The sequence below is a fragment of the Dreissena polymorpha genome, chromosome 7 (genome assembly GCF_020536995.1).
Source record: "Dreissena polymorpha isolate Duluth1 chromosome 7, UMN_Dpol_1.0, whole genome shotgun sequence".
NCBI classification, from domain to species: domain Eukaryota; kingdom Metazoa; phylum Mollusca; class Bivalvia; order Myida; family Dreissenidae; genus Dreissena; species Dreissena polymorpha.
The window spans coordinates 61,116,610-61,139,027 of record NC_068361.1 but is presented as its reverse complement, the minus strand read 5'-3'; the positions used below and the strand labels follow the sequence as shown (position 1 = coordinate 61,139,027).

The 22,418-nt window shown below is 34.7% G+C and overlaps 1 protein-coding gene across 3 annotated transcripts in view; it reads left to right on the top strand.

Moving 5' to 3' along the window:
* Positions 1–1,369: 1,369 nt before the first annotated feature.
* The window catches only part of LOC127840179 (carnosine synthase 1-like), a 214,085-nt gene continuing 193,036 nt past the window's right edge, over positions 1,370–22,418 (top strand). For 2 of the 3 annotated variants that reach the window (XM_052368675.1, XM_052368673.1), the window contains exons 1-2: positions 8,934–9,050; positions 21,645–21,799. In XM_052368675.1, the coding sequence (XP_052224635.1) occupies positions 21,713–21,799 (87 nt within the window). In that variant the 5' untranslated portion in view covers positions 8,934–9,050; positions 21,645–21,712. Of the gene's footprint in view, positions 1,463–8,933; positions 9,051–21,644; positions 21,800–22,418 lie in introns of those variants that run through there. The other variant, XM_052368674.1, reaches the window with a different exon arrangement.

Genomic DNA, 22,418 nt, shown 5'->3' with positions numbered 1-22,418 from the left:
TATGCGGTAATGTATAAAAAAAAAACAAAGCCTTCCTTTCATTTAATTAAAAGTTCGAACATATATGTTATAAAACAACAGATCTAAATAAGTTATAATGTTACTGTATTTCTAATTGTTAAACAGTGTGAACATAATAATTATACAAATAAACTCAATGAAAGGTATTTTTCCTGTTGGTTAAAGGAGAACAAGGTCCGGTAAAACCTGGCGAGGTACTAATACTGTAAAACTTTACAGGACCTCATGTCCTTTACTATTGTTTGTATTTCACATGGGTTGCTATTATGACCTGTCAAATTTCGTGTTAGCATGTTCGCGGAATGAAATCAATAGGGCATTAACAAATCGGTTATACGAGTGTGAATAGGTAAGTAGATTATAATTATTTACATCGTGTGTGATCATTATAAATGCCTGTGTGAGTTTATGGGTTTATTTATGCGATATTTATGTATGCTTTGCGATATATTTTAGAATATTACAACGAAACATTTAAATCAACAACGGTGATGGAATCAACTAAATGAAAGTTCACAATTTTGTTTTCACAAATTTTCACTGTAACGGTTCCTTTCCTTGTCCAACTGAAATAATAATTGAGAACTATCGATTTCTCTTTTATTGCCATCAAATTCTAAGTTCCGCTTCAGTGAACATTCAATGCAATGTAGTTGATAAAAGAACTCGGCTTATGTAAAGATCTGGTTTTATATGAATAGTAAAAATGTGTTGTTGGTGGCGATGTGATAATGTCGACGATATTTAAACGGCTTAAAAGTATGAAAAACACGTAGTAAAAAGATTGCAATCAAAAGCCATTCGATCTCATAATGGTTCATATTTCTCCATTTATATTTTCCACCTAAGCATTGCTATTCAGATTAAAGTAGTCGCGCTCAATTGGTCGTTATCGGCTCAGGTTCTACTTATAAGTGCGACAGGTACTAAACGCTTTAAGGCACCCGGCCATATTCCGGGATTTAACAATTTGTTGTTATGTATACACAAATCACAAACGTTTATTATCTGTTAATTAAAGTTTTAACATATGTAATAAAATTACACATATAAATAAAGTTATTACTTTAAAGTATTTTTAATTGTTTAACACTGTGAACATAATCATCATATAAATGAACTCAATGCCAGTTAATCTGCCTGTTGTTAAAGAGGACAAGGTCCGGTAAAACCTGGTGAGGCCCTGTAAATGTACAACTTTACAGGACCTCGATCATGTCCTATACTATTGTTTTTATTTCAAATGAGTTGCTATTACCGCCTGTTAAATTTCGTGTCAGTATGTTCGCTCAATGAAATCAACAGTGCATGACCAAAACGATTATACGGGTGTAAAAAGGTATGTAGAGTACTCTTAGTTATATAACGTTTGTGTACGTGTGCTGGCACGCACATTTGCCCTCTCAAGTTAAATTCGCCGTATACGCTGGATAATTTGTAGGTAAGTTAAAATTCCATTTTTATTTCTTTTCATGTTTTTCTATAAAATTATCATACGTTCGTTGCAATTTGACACTTTGTATTTTGTATCTATAAATGCCTGAACGAGTTTATGGGTTATTTATTTGTATTTGGCGATATGAGCCAGACTCTTATAACGAAACTTCCAAATCTTCAACGTTGATGGAATAGCCCAAAATGGACGTTCACAATTAACTTTTTTTCACGAATGCTCACTGTAGCGGTTCATTTTCTTGTCCTATTGAAATAATATATGAGAACATCCGATTTCTTTCTTATCAGTGTATAACCTACTGGCCACCAACATTAAGTTCCGTTTTAATTAATAGTACAATAGTGTGATTTAAGTGGCCATGCGATAATTTCGACGATATTTTAATTATTTTCCACTCTTGTTTTATACAAAGCAAAAAATATCGTTAAATGGGATATACGGCGTTGATTGCGGTCGGTGCTGATGAACGATCAAGAGTTATAGCTATGAGATCAAACATAGCGAATGCCTTTTTTCTGCGTAGGTCTTATCTGCATCACACGCAAATCAATTTTTGAGTGTTGCGCCACATTTCTTGGCATGTTTCGCTTTATTAGATATTATTGATCAGATATCTACATTTACAGAATAGAAAACACAAGAAAAGAGACAAAATTGTCACAAAACCAGGTTTTAAATTTGAAAAAAGTCTGATAAAGGGAGACAACTCAAACTGAACTGATTGTTTATAATTAAACCCCTTTGTTTCAAAATAAATCTATTTTTAGTCGTGGCGACCTTGACCTTGGAGATATTGACGTAATTCATTCGCGCGACGCACCGTCCAATGATGGTGAACAAATGAGCCAAATGATTTAAAAATCTCACAATGAATGACATAGTTATGGCCCGGACAATCTCAAGTATGGCCATTTTTGACCTTTGAACTCAAAGTTTGACCTTGACCTTGGAGATATTGACGTAACTCTTTCGCGCGACACACCGTCTAATGATGGTGAACAAATGCGCCAAATGATTTTAATATCTCACAATGAACGACAAAGTTATGGCCAGGACAGGCTTGTTCTGCCCGCCAGCCAGCCCGCCCGCCAGCCCACCGACATTCGCCAATCTAATAACAATTTTTTCTTCGGAAAACCTGGTTAATAAATGAAAGCATATAGGTCAACCGACAACAGTCGTATCAGCCGTACATATTTGAAATATTTATACGCGCGTTCTTCGAACATACCAGTTTTAGTGGTTTTTCGGACATTTATTTAATTCATGATAAATCGTTTCGTGAATCATCTCGCTAATGTAAGATAAAATGGCCTATATGGTGGAATATTTCTAATTAAATAAATCACAACTGGTACGCATTATGCATTAAATTTTGTTGATAAGACATTTAGAATCTATGGATGATACACCATAATAATATCACCGACTATCTTCATTGAATATCTTCCTGATAAAAACAAATTTAACTTAACTTAGTTAACGCTATAGCGTTTATATAACGATTTTTGTTACTAACCGCAAACTGACCGCGATACCTTGCGGGTTGGAATGCGATGTATTAAAGTGAGGTAATGATTGCACTGCTGGAACGGCACTAGTTTAAAGCAGTATACATGTACATGTTTAACGGTCAATGTCGAACATAATTTAACATATTTTCCTCAAAGCGTATATTACTTGCAAGGCCGTGATTGTTTGCATAAACTTATAAAACATATCGTCTTTATCTACACCTGGCATTATAACGGCTTCAAAGTATAGTAACAAGTAGTAAATAAAATGCACATGAAAGCCACCCGACAGGAAATGGCTCATATTTCTCATTTCATATTTCTCACCTAAGCATTGATATTCAGAATTAAAATAGTTACGCTCGTTGTCGGCTCCGGTCCTACATAAAGTACAACGGGTACGAAACATACACTTTAAGGCACCAGCCATAGTCCGGGATATTTTTTAGTATATTTTCCGTACCCCGTGTACATTGTTTTAGTGTCTTAGCCGACAATGACTGATCGTGGTTGTCTTAATTGGTCGTTGTCGGCTAACGTGCGAATTATCCCGGGTACTCTTCAAGTATACGACACTGTACCTATGATACCGACAATACGATTAAAGGCGCCGACCGTACCCCAATGTACTTTCCAGCATATTTTCCGTACCCAGGGTACTTTGCAGAATACTTCAGAGTACCCGGTGGTACATATAAGTCCCTGATCCGACAACGAACAATCGAGCAAAGTGATCCTTTAGAATATATTAAATGTTGAAACGTATCGTTGTATCTGTTGTTTATGTATGTAAGGCCCAAATTAATTAAGCTTTTACGAAATTACACACTAGAGTATATGTTTCATTATTCGAACATTGTGGATAGTTTGTAATAAACTGATATCCTAACAAACAATACGTTTGCATGGTACCTTCACAGATCAGGAAGGTATTACTCAATCAAACCGTAAAATTTGAAATACGTATTCAATAGCGTGATATACAGGGAAACTTTTGATTTTGGAACTAAATTTACTTTTTTCCACGTTGTGATTTTTGTAATGCTATTGACTGTTTTTATTAACAATAATATACTTATTGAAAACAAACGTTGTTCGATCATATTTGTCCTGTCCGAGATTTGAACTCGTGAGTGTTCGATGTCAAAGACAATTCCGTACCTATACACATTAGACACTAACGTTTGTAGTGGAAAGCTGTTTAACTGTCTTCTTCAGTAGCATTCATGGTCATCAAAGTAAGCGATAAAAAAGATTCATGACATCAAGTAACAAGCGTATTGCTAAACATGTTTAATTTAAACAAGATATGTGTTTGTAAGAAACGCAATGCCCCCTACTGAGCCGCTTTAAAGCCATATATTTGACCTTTGCCCTTGAATGGTGACCTTGACCTTTCACCACTCAAAATATGAAGCTCCATGAGATACATATGCATGCCAAATATCAAGTTGCTTTCTTCAATATTGCAAAAGTTATGACCAGGTTAAAGTTTTGGGACAGAATGACAGATAGACAGACACATACAATGCCAGACAGGCCAAAACAATATACCCTCGATCATTCGATCCGGGGGCATAACAAGAAGTGTTTGTCAGAAACACAATGCTCCCTACTGCGCCGCTTTGAAGCCATATATTTGACCTTGACGTTGAAGGATGACCTTGACCTTTCACCACTCAAAATATGAAGCTCCATGAGATACACATGCATGGCAAATATCAAGTTGCTATCTTCAATATTGCAAAAGTTTTGGGACAGAATGACAGACAGACACATACAATGACAGAAAGGCCAAAAACAATATACCCCCGATCATTCGATCCGGGGGCATTAACACGCGTCAATCATTGATAGGTAATCGGTAAGATTTAATTATATTCATTTTCACTTTAGTCACATGTTACTTCAAACCTTTAAGGGGCCTTTTCACGTTTTACTTAATTGGCAAAATTAAAAAAAAATGTTTCAGATTCGCAAATTTTCGTTGAAGTTATTATATTTGTGAGGAAACAGAAATACTGAAACATTTACCTTGCTCTAAAATATCCATTCTATGCATCTTTTGATGATAAACCCGGAAAATTATAGACCGTTGCAATGCGAAACAATTCAATAATTTGGAGAGTTCTGTTTTTGTCGTTATATTTTGTGAAACATCGAGGACTGCTTATATAAAGTATAAAATACATCATTATTCTTACAAGCACGGATGGCCGAGTGGTTGCGGGTTACTTTCTTTCTTTAATCTTATTCTTGTTTTTTTTCACTGAAGGATTTTAGATCCAAGGTTTACATTGATCAATGTGAAGCATTTAATGACAAACTTCAATACATGCCAAATTCTGTGAAAAGGTAAAAAATCACCCGTTTATTGGCCGTTATTGCTAAATATGAACAGTGCTCGATGCTCGAACATAGCGTGATGTTGATATACGCATGTTCAATGAGATATCACTCATCCCACAATGCACTTTATGTTCGCACTTATGTAGAACAGCGGATGTTTACGTTAATGTTATTCGTAAACACTTCTCGTCCAATGAGGTTTTGAAAATCAACATCGTGATTATCGGATTATGGATAGAGTAAAATTATGCATGTCTTATCAACACGTCCAGTGGGGTTTAACATATATTTCGCTACGTATAATCAATTACCGTTAATTCGCGACCTTAAAGCGAGATTATACGATTTTTTATATGTGTTAAATTGTAATATACTAATAAAATATGGTACAATAACACAAAATAGGCATGAAAAATTATACATTGAAGACGAATTTCATAACATGCAGCAAAGACAAATTAGCGCCCTGAGCCGATTGTGACGAAGATATTTCGTACATATTTTCCTACAATAACCGAAGCATTCGTCTTTTTAGTTACTGTGCGTGTGTCGTATGAATAGATATCGTTGCAGGAATTTAAAATGAACCGTTAAACTAAATTAAGATTCACATCGTACATGCATGATTTACATGCTGGCGAATTCGTCTGTACAGACATTTTCGATTCCACAATAAAATATCTGGCTTATTTCGCATTTTTTTCGATACATGTTCTTCTTAACTTTTATTTTAATTTATATTGGAATATATGTTTAAAAAGTTTTTTTTACACATTTTATATAAATTCATAAATATTTGACAAAATCGTATAATCTCGCTTTAACAATAAATGTCAATATTTTAATCATAACAAATAACTAACAGCAATAACAAACACAAACCTTTTCAATTGAATACGTACCTCTATCTCTGGTTCCTATATGTAATCAAAACGATGTTTGTAAATGAGTAAAAGGTCAAGTTTGTTTACATGAGTGTTAAACTTTGGCCATTTAGATTGCTTCCCTCGATTTGTAGGTAGTACGCAATGTTTGTACCCGCTCTGCATAAGTTACCGAAATCCACGTTATAAATGTTTATGTTGTGTAAGAAACAAGTGAAAATCATGCTGTTCCAATATTCCCATAAAGAACAAGTGGACATATTACTTATTCTGCCATCACACTTCGTTACTTGGGATATGTCGACACTCGCGACACTGCTAATGGCAGATTCCAGAAGTTACTTTTACAGAACATAACAAAACGTTAAAGGGGCCTTTTCACGTTTTGGTTAATTTCCAAAATTTAAACAAAAAAGTTTCAGAAACGCAAATTTTCGTTGTAGTTTTTTATTTGTGAGAAAACAGTATACTGAACATTTACCATATATTTGTGGGGAAACAGTAATACTGAACATTTACCATCCTCTAAAATATCAAGTAAATGCATCTTTGGACGATTTAAAAACCTGAAAATTATAAAGAGTTTCAACGTGAAAGAATGGAATAATTTGTTAGTTCTGTTGGTATCGTTATTTTTTGTGATACTACGAAGATTAATTGCTTATATCAAATATAAAATGGTCATTGTAAAGCACGGATGGCCGAGTGGTCTTAGCGATAGATTTTTACTCCAGGCCGGGGTCAGTGGTTCGAGCCCAAATGAGGGTTACTTTTTTCGTTCTTTAATTTCATTCTTGTTTTACTGGAGCGTTTAGATCAAATGTTTACATGTATCAATATTCAGCATTTAATGAAAACTTCAATACATGCCAAATATTTTAAAATGCCCCTTTTTAGGTGACACTATACTATTTCGGTAGTGTTTTTTTTCTCATCTTGAAAGAAAAACTGTGTTTAACGATAGTCAATTATGTGTTTCCCCGACGCTTTAGCGACCGAGTACAGACCCTGAAATTCTGCGAGATGGATTTGAACGCGTAATTGTTACTGAGCCACAGTTTGTGTCTATGTGTCGCTGAAACATGCAGAGAGTAGGCGGAATTCCGTACATGGAACGGTGTTAAATCTTGTAAGCTTCGTAGACACAGTGATGCAGCCAGATATCAGGGGATTTCTATCGAATCAGCCTATAAAATATTCAGAAGTATTCATTCGTGCCTGCTGGCGTTATGTAAAGGTCATATAAGGTGAAAAGCTGGGTAAAACAGCTACGTCGAAAAGGCACATTCATGAGTGTTCTATACCGATGGCAAGGTGAGAGACTGAATGACACCGTTTGAACTACTAGAGTAACAAGTAATGCATCAACAATAAAGTAAGGGTAAACAACGCTGTCTTTATGGCTATCTATTTTGTAAGAGTAAAAAGAACTGCTCGCAGATTAAATCTCTCTCTCTCTCTCTCTCGAGCGAGGCGAGGGAGCGAGGAGAGAGAGAGAGAGGAGGAGAGAGACGGAGAGAGGAGCGAGAGAGGAGAGAGCGAGAAGATGACGAGCGAGAGAGAGAGAGAGAGAGAAGAGTAGAGAGCGGAGAGCTTCTCTCATCTCCTCTCTCTTCTCTTTCCTCTCTCTCTCTCTCTCTCTCTCTCTCTCTCTCCTCTCTCTCTCTCTCTCATATAGCTATATATATAAAATATATATATATATATATATATATGATGAAGATCGTGAGGTCAATGACCATTACATCAATTACCTGATTGTATGTTATGAATTGTTAAGGGTGTAAGGGTGTCAAAAAACGTTTTTAATTGAATTTCTATTGTGAAATCATATTCTTAGTGTGAAAGGCATTGTATATATTGCAAAAATATTCATTTAATGTGATGGTAATTGTAGATTTTATTGTATATTAACTTGTTCTCATTATACTTATTTAATCATATTTTAAATGCTTTTAGAACGTCAAAAGAGAGACATGTTGTTGTTATTTTGTGTAAGTTATCTCTACAACATACTAGTAAATATGAAGATAAACAGTGCACACACTTCTCGACCTGTGCGTTAGCCGTTAAGACTAACTCTTATAAAGTTGAAAAGGTTGTGTTCATTTGAAACTTGCGATTTAAAAAGCTTGATTTTGAAAAATGTGTTGCGTCTAATATTATGCAATTAAGCGAAAAACGTTAGTGCCTTCAGAGCTTTGATCTGATACAGTAATCAGAGCCAGCCATTAACGCGCATGCGCGGAAAACTCGAATGTAAACATTATATATACTTATAGTCTATATTTTTTATTCGCATCCTTCTTTTATTGAATCAATGTTATCAAATCGGGCATAAACGAATACTAATATGTCATTTTAGCACTTATTAATATACCAACTCCAATAACCTATACTAGTCCAAAAACCTAGTGATAATGCTCTTCATTTCAGGCTATGTGATAAGTTTATAAAAATAGGTTAATTTGTAAGAAAGGCACAATTTTGCCTGATAAGTGATCGGAGCGTAACACTTCCACTGGGACTACTACTACAACAGCCGACGATAAAACATTTCATGAAAATTGATTTTCACACAAAATGCATTCGAATCGAATTTCGATTCAATTATCGGATACTGTTGGCGTTAAGGAAATATTTTGTTCGAGAATACTGATTTTTATGCAGTCCTTGACCTGTTTTAAAGGCATTATTGTAAACAAAATCTTTACGACGTTCGACATGAGTAAGTTTACATTCATTTACATTCCTACGTTTGCGCATGCGCAAAGACCATACCGTACACGTGACGAAAACAAAATCCGCGGGTAATCGCGAATTTTGGTGAGTCTACAATGTTTTATTTTTGTTCGATTTCGGATTAGAAAAACTTTTGTCACAGTTATGATTATATGAATCAGTGGTTAAGTAAAAATACATTTAGATACACTTTTCAATCAAAGTTTAACTGATAATAACTTAAATTAACTTTGGATTCTAAAACGCATTAATTTATGTGACTTGCTTGTGACGTTGTCGTTGTTTTATGTGTAACAATCATACAAATGACAAAAAAAACTCGCAACTTATCTTGCCAACGTCCATAAAAAATACTGGAATAAAAGTAGGACTTCCATATTGCATGACAGGATCTTCCAAAAATGAAGTCATGGTTTTAATAGAAGTATTCTTGCCAAACCTTTGTCGGGGCATTGCACTTTACCGGTACGTAAAAAAGAACCGAAAAGCGTACCCTTACCCGCAACACATAACACCTAGCGCAACACCTGATAATCGTTTTTATCCTATATATTTCCTTTGTATTGGTGGCTACTGCCCCCAAACCCCCGCTTTGTGGAAAGTGGTAAACAACTGCGTACCGGTAAAGTGCAATCTAGCCCCTTTGTCAAAGAAAGGGGCCTTCACACATATTGGCATGTATTGAGGTTTGTCATTAAATGCTTTATATTGATAAATGTAAATTGGATCTAAAAAGCTCCAGTAAAAAACCACAAGAATACAATTAAAAATAACCCACAACTGGGCTCGAACAACTGACCCCTGAAGTAAGTCTACGGCTTTCGACCACTCGGCCATCCGTGCTGATATAATGATAGATGTATTTTATACTTTATAAGCAATCCCAGTAGTATCACAAAATATACCAATAACAACAGAACTCTTCAAATTATTCAATCTTCGCATTGCAACCCTTTATTATTTTCAGGTTTTTAACTCATCGAACGATGCATATAATGATATTTGAGAGCATGGTAAATGTTCAGTAGCAGAGCTCCAGATAAGGAGTTAGTCTAAAGGGTATTTCACCTTCTGGTATTATTGTTAAAGTGTATTTTACTCCTATGTTTCAGTCATAAAGGGTATTAAGGAATATTTAGGGGCTTTTTCCATTTCCATAGAAAACTCACAATGTAAATGGTGTGTTTAATCTAGAAATAATATTATCTTTTTATTATTAAATGCAAACAGAATGAATTTAAAATGACGATATAAACAGACTTTCTTTAAAAATATTCTTGCAGGTACAGCTGTTCGCTTAAACGTCCCTTTTTTTTATCCACAAACATCATGGACCGCCATTTTTATTACAAGCTTATTTTTATAGACTTACTTTTGATTCAAAGGTTAACTTACACTTAAAACTCAATTGGATTATTGGTTAAACCGGTTACCCACTTAAATCGATTTAAAATTCGTACCAAGTCGAAGATATGTATTGCGTTTTATTACCTACTGGACCAATTTTTAATGCGTTTTTTTTAATGCGTAAATATGCAGATACGCCTTTTATCTGGAGCTCTGTTCAGTAGTACTGTTCTCTAACAAATGTTATTACTAAAACGAAAATTTGCAAATCTAAAACAATTTTTTTTAATTGTGTCAATTTACCAAAATGTGAAAAGGCCCCCTTTAATGAAATTTGTATGATCACATAGTGACCAGAATGTGTAAAGTTGGATTATAGTTTAAAGATGACACATTGGTGATTACATATTCAACATTGTATTAATACTCAGTGCAGTCAGTGCTCCAGCTAGGCCTAAATGGAAGGGCGCTGCGCCCTGCCCGCTGGAATCTCCGCTCTGCCCTTCTGATGCCCCCCTTGATTTCTCATTGAAGACGTTTGATTTGCATGGTTAAATAATAACGGCAATAATATCTTACAATTATTAATAACATAACAATAAATAGCAACCGGGAGCATTCCAGATACCACTGCGCGCTTAGTTTCATCATGAACATACTACATGTTTTTAAATAATTCTTACATTATGAAAATTGTCATTACATGTAAATTGGAATGGTGTTCCCAAGGAGTTAGGCATTTTTTGCTCGGAATCTAATAATTTTCACAGAAGGCGTAAAATTCAGTGGAGTTATAGGGGCTAAACTCATCGGGGCAAAATTCACCAGAGTGTCCCAAACCCCTTCCTCCATTTGACTATAACATTAATACTGATATTAACACATTTAAAACATATGTAAAACATAATATTTTGGAGCTAACCTAATATATATAATATATATATGGCATTTTAAGTGACCGAAAGACATCATCAATTTAAAAAGGCAACAAAGCGTCAGTGTTTTTTCACCAGTTTTAGGATGTGGCCGTGTACCTCTGGATTGGGAAAAATCATTGATTTGACTTAAATTGGGAAATACCTGTTGTTGTATTTTTAGCTAACAAATGCTTGAAATTGAGAATTAAAGCGATTTCAATATGACATTTACTAAGATTCAACCTATAGACCTTGATGGGAGTTTATTTAAATGTTGAGTATTTTTTTTTTTTAATATAAAACTTTGGAAAGCTTAATTTTGGATTGTTAGGGACATTAGGGTTCTGATCGAGAATGGGTTCTTCCAAAGCAGGGTTGGCACCAATCGACCGTCCCCGGTTTTAACCGGCGTTTTTTACCGGTTAAAACCGCCCCGGTCAATACTCCCGAAGTGGTCATTACTGGTCAATACTGGTCGATTGAACTTTACCCCCAATTTAAATTTTTATTTCATGCCTAATTTAACAATATTGATAATATAAATTAAACAGACATGTTGCCAATAATGTCTTAAGCTATTAATACCCACTTTTTTATACCTGTTCATGCAATTTGTAGGCCAATCTCTCAAAATTTTGCAAATAAGTCAAAGTTGGTCAATTGGATTTTTCTGGTTGATTGAACTTTTTTTCAATACTAATGAATTATGATGCTCAGATAATTCTGTGCTTGATTCAACAAGAACCTGTAAATTACTGTGTATGCGTTGTTCCTCATACCCCACTGTCCCCACAGTCTTCTAACAGTCTTCTCACCTTTACAGGTTGGGGCACCCAAAACTGATAATAGGGCCTTAAATGGCACCTTTTTGACACAATCCTTACTTGTCATGTATTCTTGCATTGATTTCTTTAAATACTTTTTAAACAAAATAGTGTAAAAACCTTTTTTTTATTGATATAAGAATATAAAAACATAATAAGAAATAATTATTAAAAGAAAAAAATAATTGAAAAGAAGAGTAGACCCACAATTGGAAAACATTATTTGTTGGCAAAATCAAGAACTTTGATTGTTTATTCATTTGAATCCCAATTGAACTTTTTAATATGAAAGGGGAAAAACCCTCTTAATACAGAAAGGAAACAAGTTAGAAGTAACTATTAAATTAATAGCAAGTACAATGTAATCTTTTTGTGTGTGAGTGATATGAAATAGCCTAAGGGCAGATTTGCTTAATTGTCAATATCAGAGACATAACACTGCATGCATTTTATTACCAACTAAGAGGCCAGATTTATAACCCTAGAATACACAAGAGTTCTGTTTGTCCATCTGCTTATCAAATAGATATATCAATAGATAAGTGAAATGCAATGGTACCTACAATAGTAATAATTTCATAGGGATTTGTCCCTTTGCCCCCCAGGTTGTTACTAATATTGAAACTTTCTAATTTTATCAATAATGATTATAAAAGCTTATTGCATATTTCCAATTTTCTCAATAATGCTTATAAAGCTTATTGCATAACTTTACAGTTTCACAGCTGCTTGTGGATCCATGTACAAAGACATTGGTAATAAGCAGTTACTTGAACTAAGAAACCTGTTATAATGCATTCTTACTGATATAAGATTACTGGTTGTTATTAACAAGTTTGTCTCGTAGCCTTTGTCATTGTATTGGTACAACACTCCATGCAAATCAACAAACATTTTCATGATGCAATATGTATTACTTATTTATCAAGGTTTCTTTATAATAGTGTTGTTTATTGTGGATTTGATTTGACAACAAATGTTTTCTGTATTGGTTTTCTATAACCACCTGGTAACGCCAATTATGCAACAAATTCCTAGGTTACACCAAACTAGTATAAAAAGGAAATGCAGACCTCCATCTGTACTGCATTCCTTCTTTGTAAATAAATGGTGTTTTTCTATTTGGCGTTGCAGGTAAGAAACTGATTTTACTACATTATATTTGATTCAATTTGTTTTACTTCAAGTTTCAAATACTTAACTGTTTTATGGTAATATAATTATTTATTCAGAATTTTTGTCAGTTTCAATGATAAGTCAGTTATGAATTTAAATGCAATAGAATTAAGTCTGTTAATTTATATCAGTTTAATAATTATGTTTGTTACAGTTTAAGTCAATTCATATTTACTTTCAAAGCGAGTGGCTCTATAGACTTAAGTTCCCTATGTAATCGTGTATTAGTGATTTTAAGTAATTTGTGTATTGTATTTGTATATTTGACTGCATTCCTTCTTTGTAAATAAATGGTGTTTTTCTATTTGGCGTTGCAGTCCGGCTTCCTCCCAAACCTCTCACAGAAAAAGTTAAACTACATCAAGGAGTCGTTACATCAAAATTATTCGAGTTCAATATTCAATTTTCAAAAGACAATTCAATGAACAAATCGTATTCCAAATAACTGAATAACATATAAACAAAACGCTTATAAACAAAACACTTCTTAACAACTTATCTTGACAACAAACTTACAACAAAAGTTGTCAAAACTGGTGGGAATACTACAAGATCCCTGAATTCTTCATGCTGAGGAGGCCGACTGCTCCAGGACCCTACTTGCTGAGATCGACCCCAATCCAGGACAGTTCAGGGGAGACCACCCCAAACCAGGACCGGTCAGAGGAAACGAACCAGACCCAGGACCCATCACAGGAAACAACCCCAACCCAGGACCAATCAGAGGATACCACCCCCACCGTTGACCCGTCAGAGGAGTCTACCACCACCCAGGACTCAACCAGCCTCAGAAGACAGTGCCCACTGCAGAAGTCAACCCAAGCTTTTCCTGACATCAGACGTGCAGGACCCATGGAATTCGCAGGTAGGCCCTTTTCTGTTGATAGTGTTGGTAGATTTGACCCCAAGAAGGATGACGCAAGGGCTTGGTTAGAAAGATATATTTACATTGGTGGTATTTCAAAAACTTCCCCAAGCCAATTGGCACAATGTTTTGGGTTATTTTTAACATTGGGGTCTGCATTTGATTGGTTCATTAGTCTCTCTGAGGACATTAAAGAAGATTTTGAATTGTTAAAAACTCAGTTTTTAAGGAGATTTTCTCAAAAAGTTGATTTAATACATACAACTTCTGAAATTTTTCAAATGAAACAGAGCCAAAATCAAAAAGTTAAGGATTTTGTTTATGAAGTTGAGAACAAGGCACTTAAGGCAGGTATTGCCCAAGACACTATTTTTAGTGCAATTCATTGTGGGTTACTCCCGCATATTAGGGCTGATTTAATAAGAAATCCTCCAAGCAATTTAGATGAGCTTTTAAAAACCTCTGAGCAGTCTGAAAGTGCACATGAGTTAAACCCCCCTCAGGCAAATTTATCAGCTACTTTAATTACTAATATTGTGCGGAATGCACTAGGCAATGATAATTTACTGGACCTACACAACAAAGTTGAAAATTTAATGTTCACACAAAATTCTGTAAATGCTGTTGAAGCAACACCTTCTAATATACAAAATTATGTTGAACAAAGGTCTAATACTAGGAGTACTTTTAAAAGCATCAATTCAAAATGTACAGCTTGCGGTGATAGCAAACTTCATCAAATTTCAAAATGTTGGGCAAAATCTAAAACTTGCTATTTCTGTAACAAACAAGGTCACATTCAAAAGGCATGTTTTCATTGGTTGAAAGCTAATAACAGATGACAATTTCCACCTGCCAGTGGTTACAGAGGGAACCATCTGGAAAGGTCCAAATCTGACAAATATTCTGTGCAACAAAATAAGCATTCAATCGATAAAACTAATGCTAAAACTTCAATAAAACAATCAAACATTGAAAACAAAAAGTCTAGTCTGAAAAGTAATTCCAATCAAGGCAAAAATAATAAATCAGCTCCATCAATTTCAAATGTTTTAACAGAAACAAACCTACTAAACAACTTCATCCAAATAACAATAGGTACTAGACAGCTTAAAGCATTAGTTGACTCAGGTGCGAATTTGTCATGCATTAGCAAATCCCTCTTGAAAAAAATCCGACCAGATATCAAACACCTCAATGCAAGTGACCATTTATGGGTTGTAGGTGTCAGTGGCAAAATGATCAAAGTTAAGGGCACAATTATATTAGACATTAAAATAGGAGAAGATTCATTTTCACATAAATTCTATGTCTTTGACCACATTCATCAGGCTTTCATACTTGGAATGGATTTTCTAACAAAAAATAAGTGTGTTCTGGACTTTGAGAGTTTACAGTTCAGAGCAAATCAAACCAAAAGATCAATAAACATGATTTCCACTCCTAAGGTTGGGTTAGCAAGGCTACAGAATAGTTTGACCATAGAGGCATGCTCTCAGGTGTGTGTGCCAATTAAATGTTCAAAGTTTAAAACTGGTCAGGTTGTTTTGGTCGAAGCTGTTAATTCCCTAATGTCAAAAAGCATTGCTTTAGGTAGGGTTGTTGTAAAGCCGACTAATGGCAAGAGTTCATGTTTGCTAATGAATCCCTTACCTTGTGATGTGCATCTTAAAGCAAATACTGTGATTGGAAAACTCATTCCTGTCCATGAGGACTCAATTAGAAAATTAAATGATGATGATGATGATGATGATGATGATGATGACGATGATGATGATTATCTGTGCGAACCTGGTGTTCATGTCTTGACAGAAGTTGAGGTGAATACCATTCTCAATGACTTGGGTATTGATGTTGATGGCCAATTTCTTACTATTGAACAGAAACAAAAATTGAAACGGTTTATTGCTTCAAACAGGGATATGTTTGCTAAAGATACATCAGAACTAGGGTGTACTGATTTACATCATCATAGGATTGAAACTGGTGATGCTGTTCCACAGCGTCAACCTCCTTATAGAGCGTCCCCTCAGGCTAAGGCAGAAATAGAGTCACAAGTCAAGGATATGTTAGACAATGACATTATTGAACCATCAGATTCCATGTGGGCAGCCCCAGTCATTTTGTGCAGAAAGAGAGATAACACTTTCAGATTTGCAATTGATTATAGGCGTCTCAATGCTGTAACTCAACCAATCAATTTCCCTTTGCCGAGGTTCGAAGATGTTGTTGATTCTGTTTCTGAGCAAAATTCTAAAATTTTCACTGTGTTGGACTTGAAGAGTGGTTTTCACCAAATTCCATTAGACCCTGAGACAAAGCATAAAACAACATTTGTTACACATGAAGGTAGTTATAGTTTCAAACGCCTTCCATATGGTCTTCGAAATGCACCTGTAGCTTTTCAAATGGTAATGGCTCAGGTCTTAAGAGGTATCAATTTCAAATTTGCACTTGTTTATGTTGATGATATCATGATCCACTCTTCTAACTTTGACCAACATTTAGAACATTTAGAGCTAGTTTTCAATAGACTAAGGCAAGCTAATTTAAAATTACAACCCAAAAAGTGCAATTTTGCAGCAAGCCGCGTTGAATATCTTGGACATTTATTCACAAGCACCGGCATTGAGGTCAATCCAAAGAAAATAGAATGTGTTAAAACTTTTCCAAGACCAAAAACCCAACGTAATGTCCGTGAATTTCTTGGTTTATGTAACTACTACAGAAAATTCATAGCAGGCTTTGCAGCAATAGCTAGTCCTCTTAATGAACTCCTTAAGAAAGAAATTCCTTTTAAGTGGACTGACAAATGTGAACTAGCTTTTCAAACATTAAAGGAAAAACTAATTTCAACTCCAATTTTAGTGTTCCCTGACATGTCAAAACCTTTCATTCTCTCTACTGACGCATCTGACTCAGCCATAGGCTTTGTGTTAGGTCAGTTAGATGATGAAAAGAAAGAAAGAGTGATTTCTTATGGAGGTCGCTCACTTAGGGGTAACGAACTAAAATGGAGCATTTATGAAAAAGAATGTTTAGCACTTATTGAGGCCATAAGTCAATTCCATCCATACTTAGCAAATTCTAAATTCACTGTTTATACTGACAATATGGGAATGAAATTTATTCAAAATCTCAAAGACTTGACTGGCAGGAAAGGTCGATGGTCTCTTAAGCTGCAAAGTTATGACTTTGACATCATTCACAAACCAGGGCTTAAAAATGCCAATGCTGATGCATTAAGCAGACGATCATATGACATTGATCCAACCAGTGCTTCTGTTAATGCAGTTGACTTGAGCAGCAAAAAGCATGAATCTATACAAGTAGAGTTCAGCTATTTTGCTCAAAATTCTGTATTGCATGAGGTGCCCTTGCTGGCGGCGTTGGACATTGTTGATGATGTTGATGATCTGCAGTCTGTTGATTTGCATGATTTTTCATCAGATCTTTCAAAAGAACAATGGGCTTGTTCTGAGTTAAAGGAAATTTTAGATTACCTTGTTCACAAGAAACTGCCAGATGAAACCAAAAATCATCGCTCAATTGTTATAAAGTCTGAGCAGTACTTTCTAAAGGACAATGTCTTGTATCACATCTGTGACCCCAAACACAAGAAAAAGAAACGGGACTCCGAACCTTTTTCACAGGTAGCTGTTCCTAAACACTTAAGGGAAGATGTCATGAAATCCTATCATGAAAAACATGCTCATTTGGGTTTTGATAAAACCTATTTTGCAATTAGAAGCAAGTATTACTGGCCAGGTATGTATGTAGACATTGAAAACCATGTTAATACTTGCATTGTTTGTCAAAAGTCTAAGAGGAATTATGCTAACCATAAAGCCCCTCTCTGTCCTCTGCCAGTTGCATCTCATAGTTTTTCCAGAATTCATGTTGACATTCTTGGACCCCTTCCTGTCACAAAAGACAATCACAAGTACATTTTAGTTGTGGTAGACTCTTTCTCTGGTTGGTGTGAGGCATTTCCACTTCGAACACAGGAAGCGTCAGAAGTAGCGAAACTTTTATTTGAAGAAATTTTCTGTCGGTATGGCGCTCCAGACATTCTAGTCAGTGACCGTGGCTCAAACTTTCTCTCTAAACTTGTAGCAGCAGTTTGTGAGAAGTTTCAAGTGACTAGACATCACACATCCTCATTTCACCCTCAAACAAATAGTGTAGTTGAGCGTGTAAATGGTAGCCTTGGTCAAGCACTTAGATCTCTATGCAATGATAACCAAGATAATTGGTCAGACTTCATTCCTACAATAATGATGGCTTTCAGGAATTCAGTCTCATCTTCCACTGGCTACACACCCTACCAAGTCCTTTTTGGTAGACAGATGAGACTGCCTATAGACACTTCTCTTGTGCCAAAAGAAAATTTGCCTGTTAATGTTAAGCAACATGTTCAACGTTTAAATGAGCACCTCAAATTAACAAATGCAATTGTAAAAGCCAATCGCCTTGGACAACAAGTAAAGCAAAAACTCTACCATGACAAAACATCTAAGGAACCAAACTTTAATATAGGTGACAAAGTCTTAATGACTAAAGAAAATGTTAAGATTGGCCTATCAAAGAAACTCACACCTAAATTCCAAGGTCCATATGAGATCATTGACATAGGTCCAAATTATACATACCAATTAAAATCAATTGCAGATGGAAAAATAAGCAAATCATTAATAAATGCTAACAGACTAAAGAAATATTTTGATGGAGAATCAATAACAAAAGATGATACTTCAAATGAGGAGCCTGAGCCAGATCTTGCAAATAATGACGAAAATGTCTTGCAACAAGAGCCAGATAAAATACTGCAGTATCGATATCAAAATGGCAAAAAGTACTACAAAGTCAGATACACAGGCATTGATGGAAGTTATAACATATGGGTGTATGAACATATGGTGCCTCAAAATCTTAAAACCGAGTATCATAACATGTACACCAATAGAAATCGAAAACGAAAAAAATTGCAAGTTTATAAAAGACAGTAAACTGTCTGTATACTAATGTTAACTTATGGAAATCTGCACAACTATAAATGTGTGTATACCATTAAAAATATGTACACTTTTGGGATTGTTTCCAAAATTAAAACAATCAGTTCTTCCAAAAACTATTTAAAGCTTAAGTGTAGGTTTACTACCCTAAATGATTAAATGTCTTTCACACAGATTACTTTTAAAGTAATGAGTCTCACTCATGAAAAAAGTGCTAATAGGATATACCGGTTATCCATTAATCTGTCTTGAGGATTTTTATTCAAACTTGGGTACTTTGTCTACAGTCAGGACACTTCCTGTATCTTATGCTTATAGCTTGGATTCCTGTTTGTCTTTGGAACAAAAGTCTGCATTGAAATAGGCATTATGTTTAATATAATATAGCCTTGGCAATCTGTTATATTTGTTAGGCATATGGGTTGCATATATAACTGATTTCGAACCATTAAAGAGCAGCCCAATTTTAGACGACTTTTTTTGTAATTCTAAGAAGCCAGGCAAAGTCCTTCAAATGGTCAAATCTAGTATACATGTATATCAACGTTGGGCCTACCAATTGATGGACAGAAGACAATGACTGTCATGTGTATATATGTGTCCATAATTGTGTTTGTTACAAATTTAATTTGTTTATATTTTCATATTGTTTGTATGCTTAATATGTTGTATAATTTTGAGTTTCATTACTTCATATGTATGATGACCTCTTTTGATTTATTACTTCTATTCCCTTACAATGCAGGAGCATTGTTTTGCGGGAGGGGGGAAGTTTTCATAGGGATTTGTCCCTTTGCCCCCCAGGTTGTTACTAATATTGAAACTTTCTAATTTTATCAATAATGATTATAAAAGCTTATTGCATATTTCCAATTTTCTCAATAATGCTTATAAAGCTTATTGCATAACTTTACAGTTTCACAGCTGCTTGTGGATCCATGTACAAAGACATTGGTAATAAGCAGTTACTTGAACTAAGAAACCTGTTATAATGCATTCTTACTGATATAAGATTACTGGTTGTTATTAACAAGTTTGTCTCGTAGCCTTTGTCATTGTATTGGTACAACACTCCATGCAAATCAACAAACATTTTCATGATGCAATATGTATTACTTATTTATCAAGGTTTCTTTATAATAGTGTTGTTTATTGTGGATTTGATTTGACAACAAATGTTTTCTGTATTGGTTTTCTATAACCACCTGGTAACGCCAATTATGCAACAAATTCCTAGGTTACACCAAACTAGTATAAAAAGGAAATGCAGACCTCCATCTGTACTGCATTCCTTCTTTGTAAATAAATGGTGTTTTTCTATTTGGCGTTGCAGGTAAGAAACTGATTTTACTACATTATATTTGATTCAATTTGTTTTACTTCAAGTTTCAAATACTTAACTGTTTTATGGTAATATAATTATTTATTCAGAATTTTTGTCAGTTTCAATGATAAGTCAGTTATGAATTTAAATGCAATAGAATTAAGTCTGTTAATTTATATCAGTTTAATAATTATGTTTGTTACAGTTTAAGTCAATTCATATTTACTTTCAAAGCGAGTGGCTCTATAGACTTAAGTTCCCTATGTAATCGTGTATTAGTGATTTTAAGTAATTTGTGTATTGTATTTGTATATTTGACTGCATTCCTTCTTTGTAAATAAATGGTGTTTTTCTATTTGGCGTTGCAGTCCGGCTTCCTCCCAAACCTCTCACAGAAAAAGTTAAACTACATCAAGGAGTCGTTACATCAAAATTATTCGAGTTCAATATTCAATTTTCAAAAGACAATTCAATGAACAAATCGTATTCCAAATAACTGAATAACATATAAACAAAACGCTTATAAACAAAACACTTCTTAACAACTTATCTTGACAACAAACTTACAACAAAAGTTGTCAAAATAATACTTTAGTAACAGATGTGATACACTGAGATAAAGATACTGCCTTAAGTCCTTATGTATTTGAGGCTGTTTCCATAAATAATAAAGAAGTAACTTTTTACAGCTTTAAAGATTTTTTTTACAATAAATAACTCAGCAAAAAGTTTATCAATTACAGAATAATTATTGATTTAATATAAAATGGCTCCTTTGTAATGTTTAAATGCTACAATTTTCAATCGACCAGTATTGACCAGTAATGACCAGTATTGACCGGTTTTAACCGGGTATTGACCGCCGGCCCGGTCAATACTCAATTGACCGGTCAATATGCCAACCCTGTTCCAAAGGCATCAAATTTTAAGGAAAAACCATTGTAAGTACACCTGTGATATGTTCATTGAAAATATAAATTAATAACAATTATCGAAATATGGTGAAAACTTAGTTATTGACTTTTCTGAAGTATTTTGTAACTTAACTTTTATTTATACATATTGTATAGTTTCTTTTTATTATGATCTTCCCATCCATTGACGTTGGGCAATCTGTCCGTTTCATTGATATTTTGATGTTTTAAATGCTGTTAAAAAGTGCAGTAACCTGTCTGATCACATGTCATAAACTAGAATTTCTGTGTTTAAGGGTCAGCTTAGACGCAAGTTACACTTCACCGACAGTCAGTGCATAATAGCCGTAACATAGCTAGACAGATGGCAGACAGTACAAGCTATCAGGAAAATATCCACCAACATGAGAAGAATGCAGATTACATCGAGATACACTCTTTGGCCAAACAGGTTCGATAGAAATTTAATACTTAAAAAAATGAAAATACAAAATACACAAAACAGAAATGACAAACGGCTTAACTTGTTCAAAGTCATTGTAAATCTGAGTTGTTAGCCATGAAACTATTGGTAAGCGTTTTGATTTTAACATTATGAAATTACCAGATTCAGATGTTTGAGACTCAAAAAGACATGGGGGAATTTTGTAATTTCATAATAGAAGTAAGGTAAGAAGTTTATTCACAAAGAAGTGAATAAGAAGAGCAGGTGCTTCTGTCAGCAACCGGTGCCAAAAAACTTGTTTTGACTAATATAGTCCTTTTGACCATGACCCTTGGAGAATTTTGTAGCATGGCTGAATTTATTTATGTTTGAGTTAAAAGTAAAAGTAACATACATGTAGCTTGTAAGTTTTTTTATGCCCCCTTTCGAAGAAGAGGGGGTATATTGTTTTGCACATATCGGTCCGTCCGTCCGTATGTCCGTCCACCAGATGGTTTCCGGATGATAACTCAAGAATGCTTAGGCCTAGGATCATGAAACTTGATAGGTAGATTGATCATGACCCGCAGATGACTCCTATTGATTTTGAGGTCACTAGGTCAAAGGTCAAGGTCACGGTGACCCA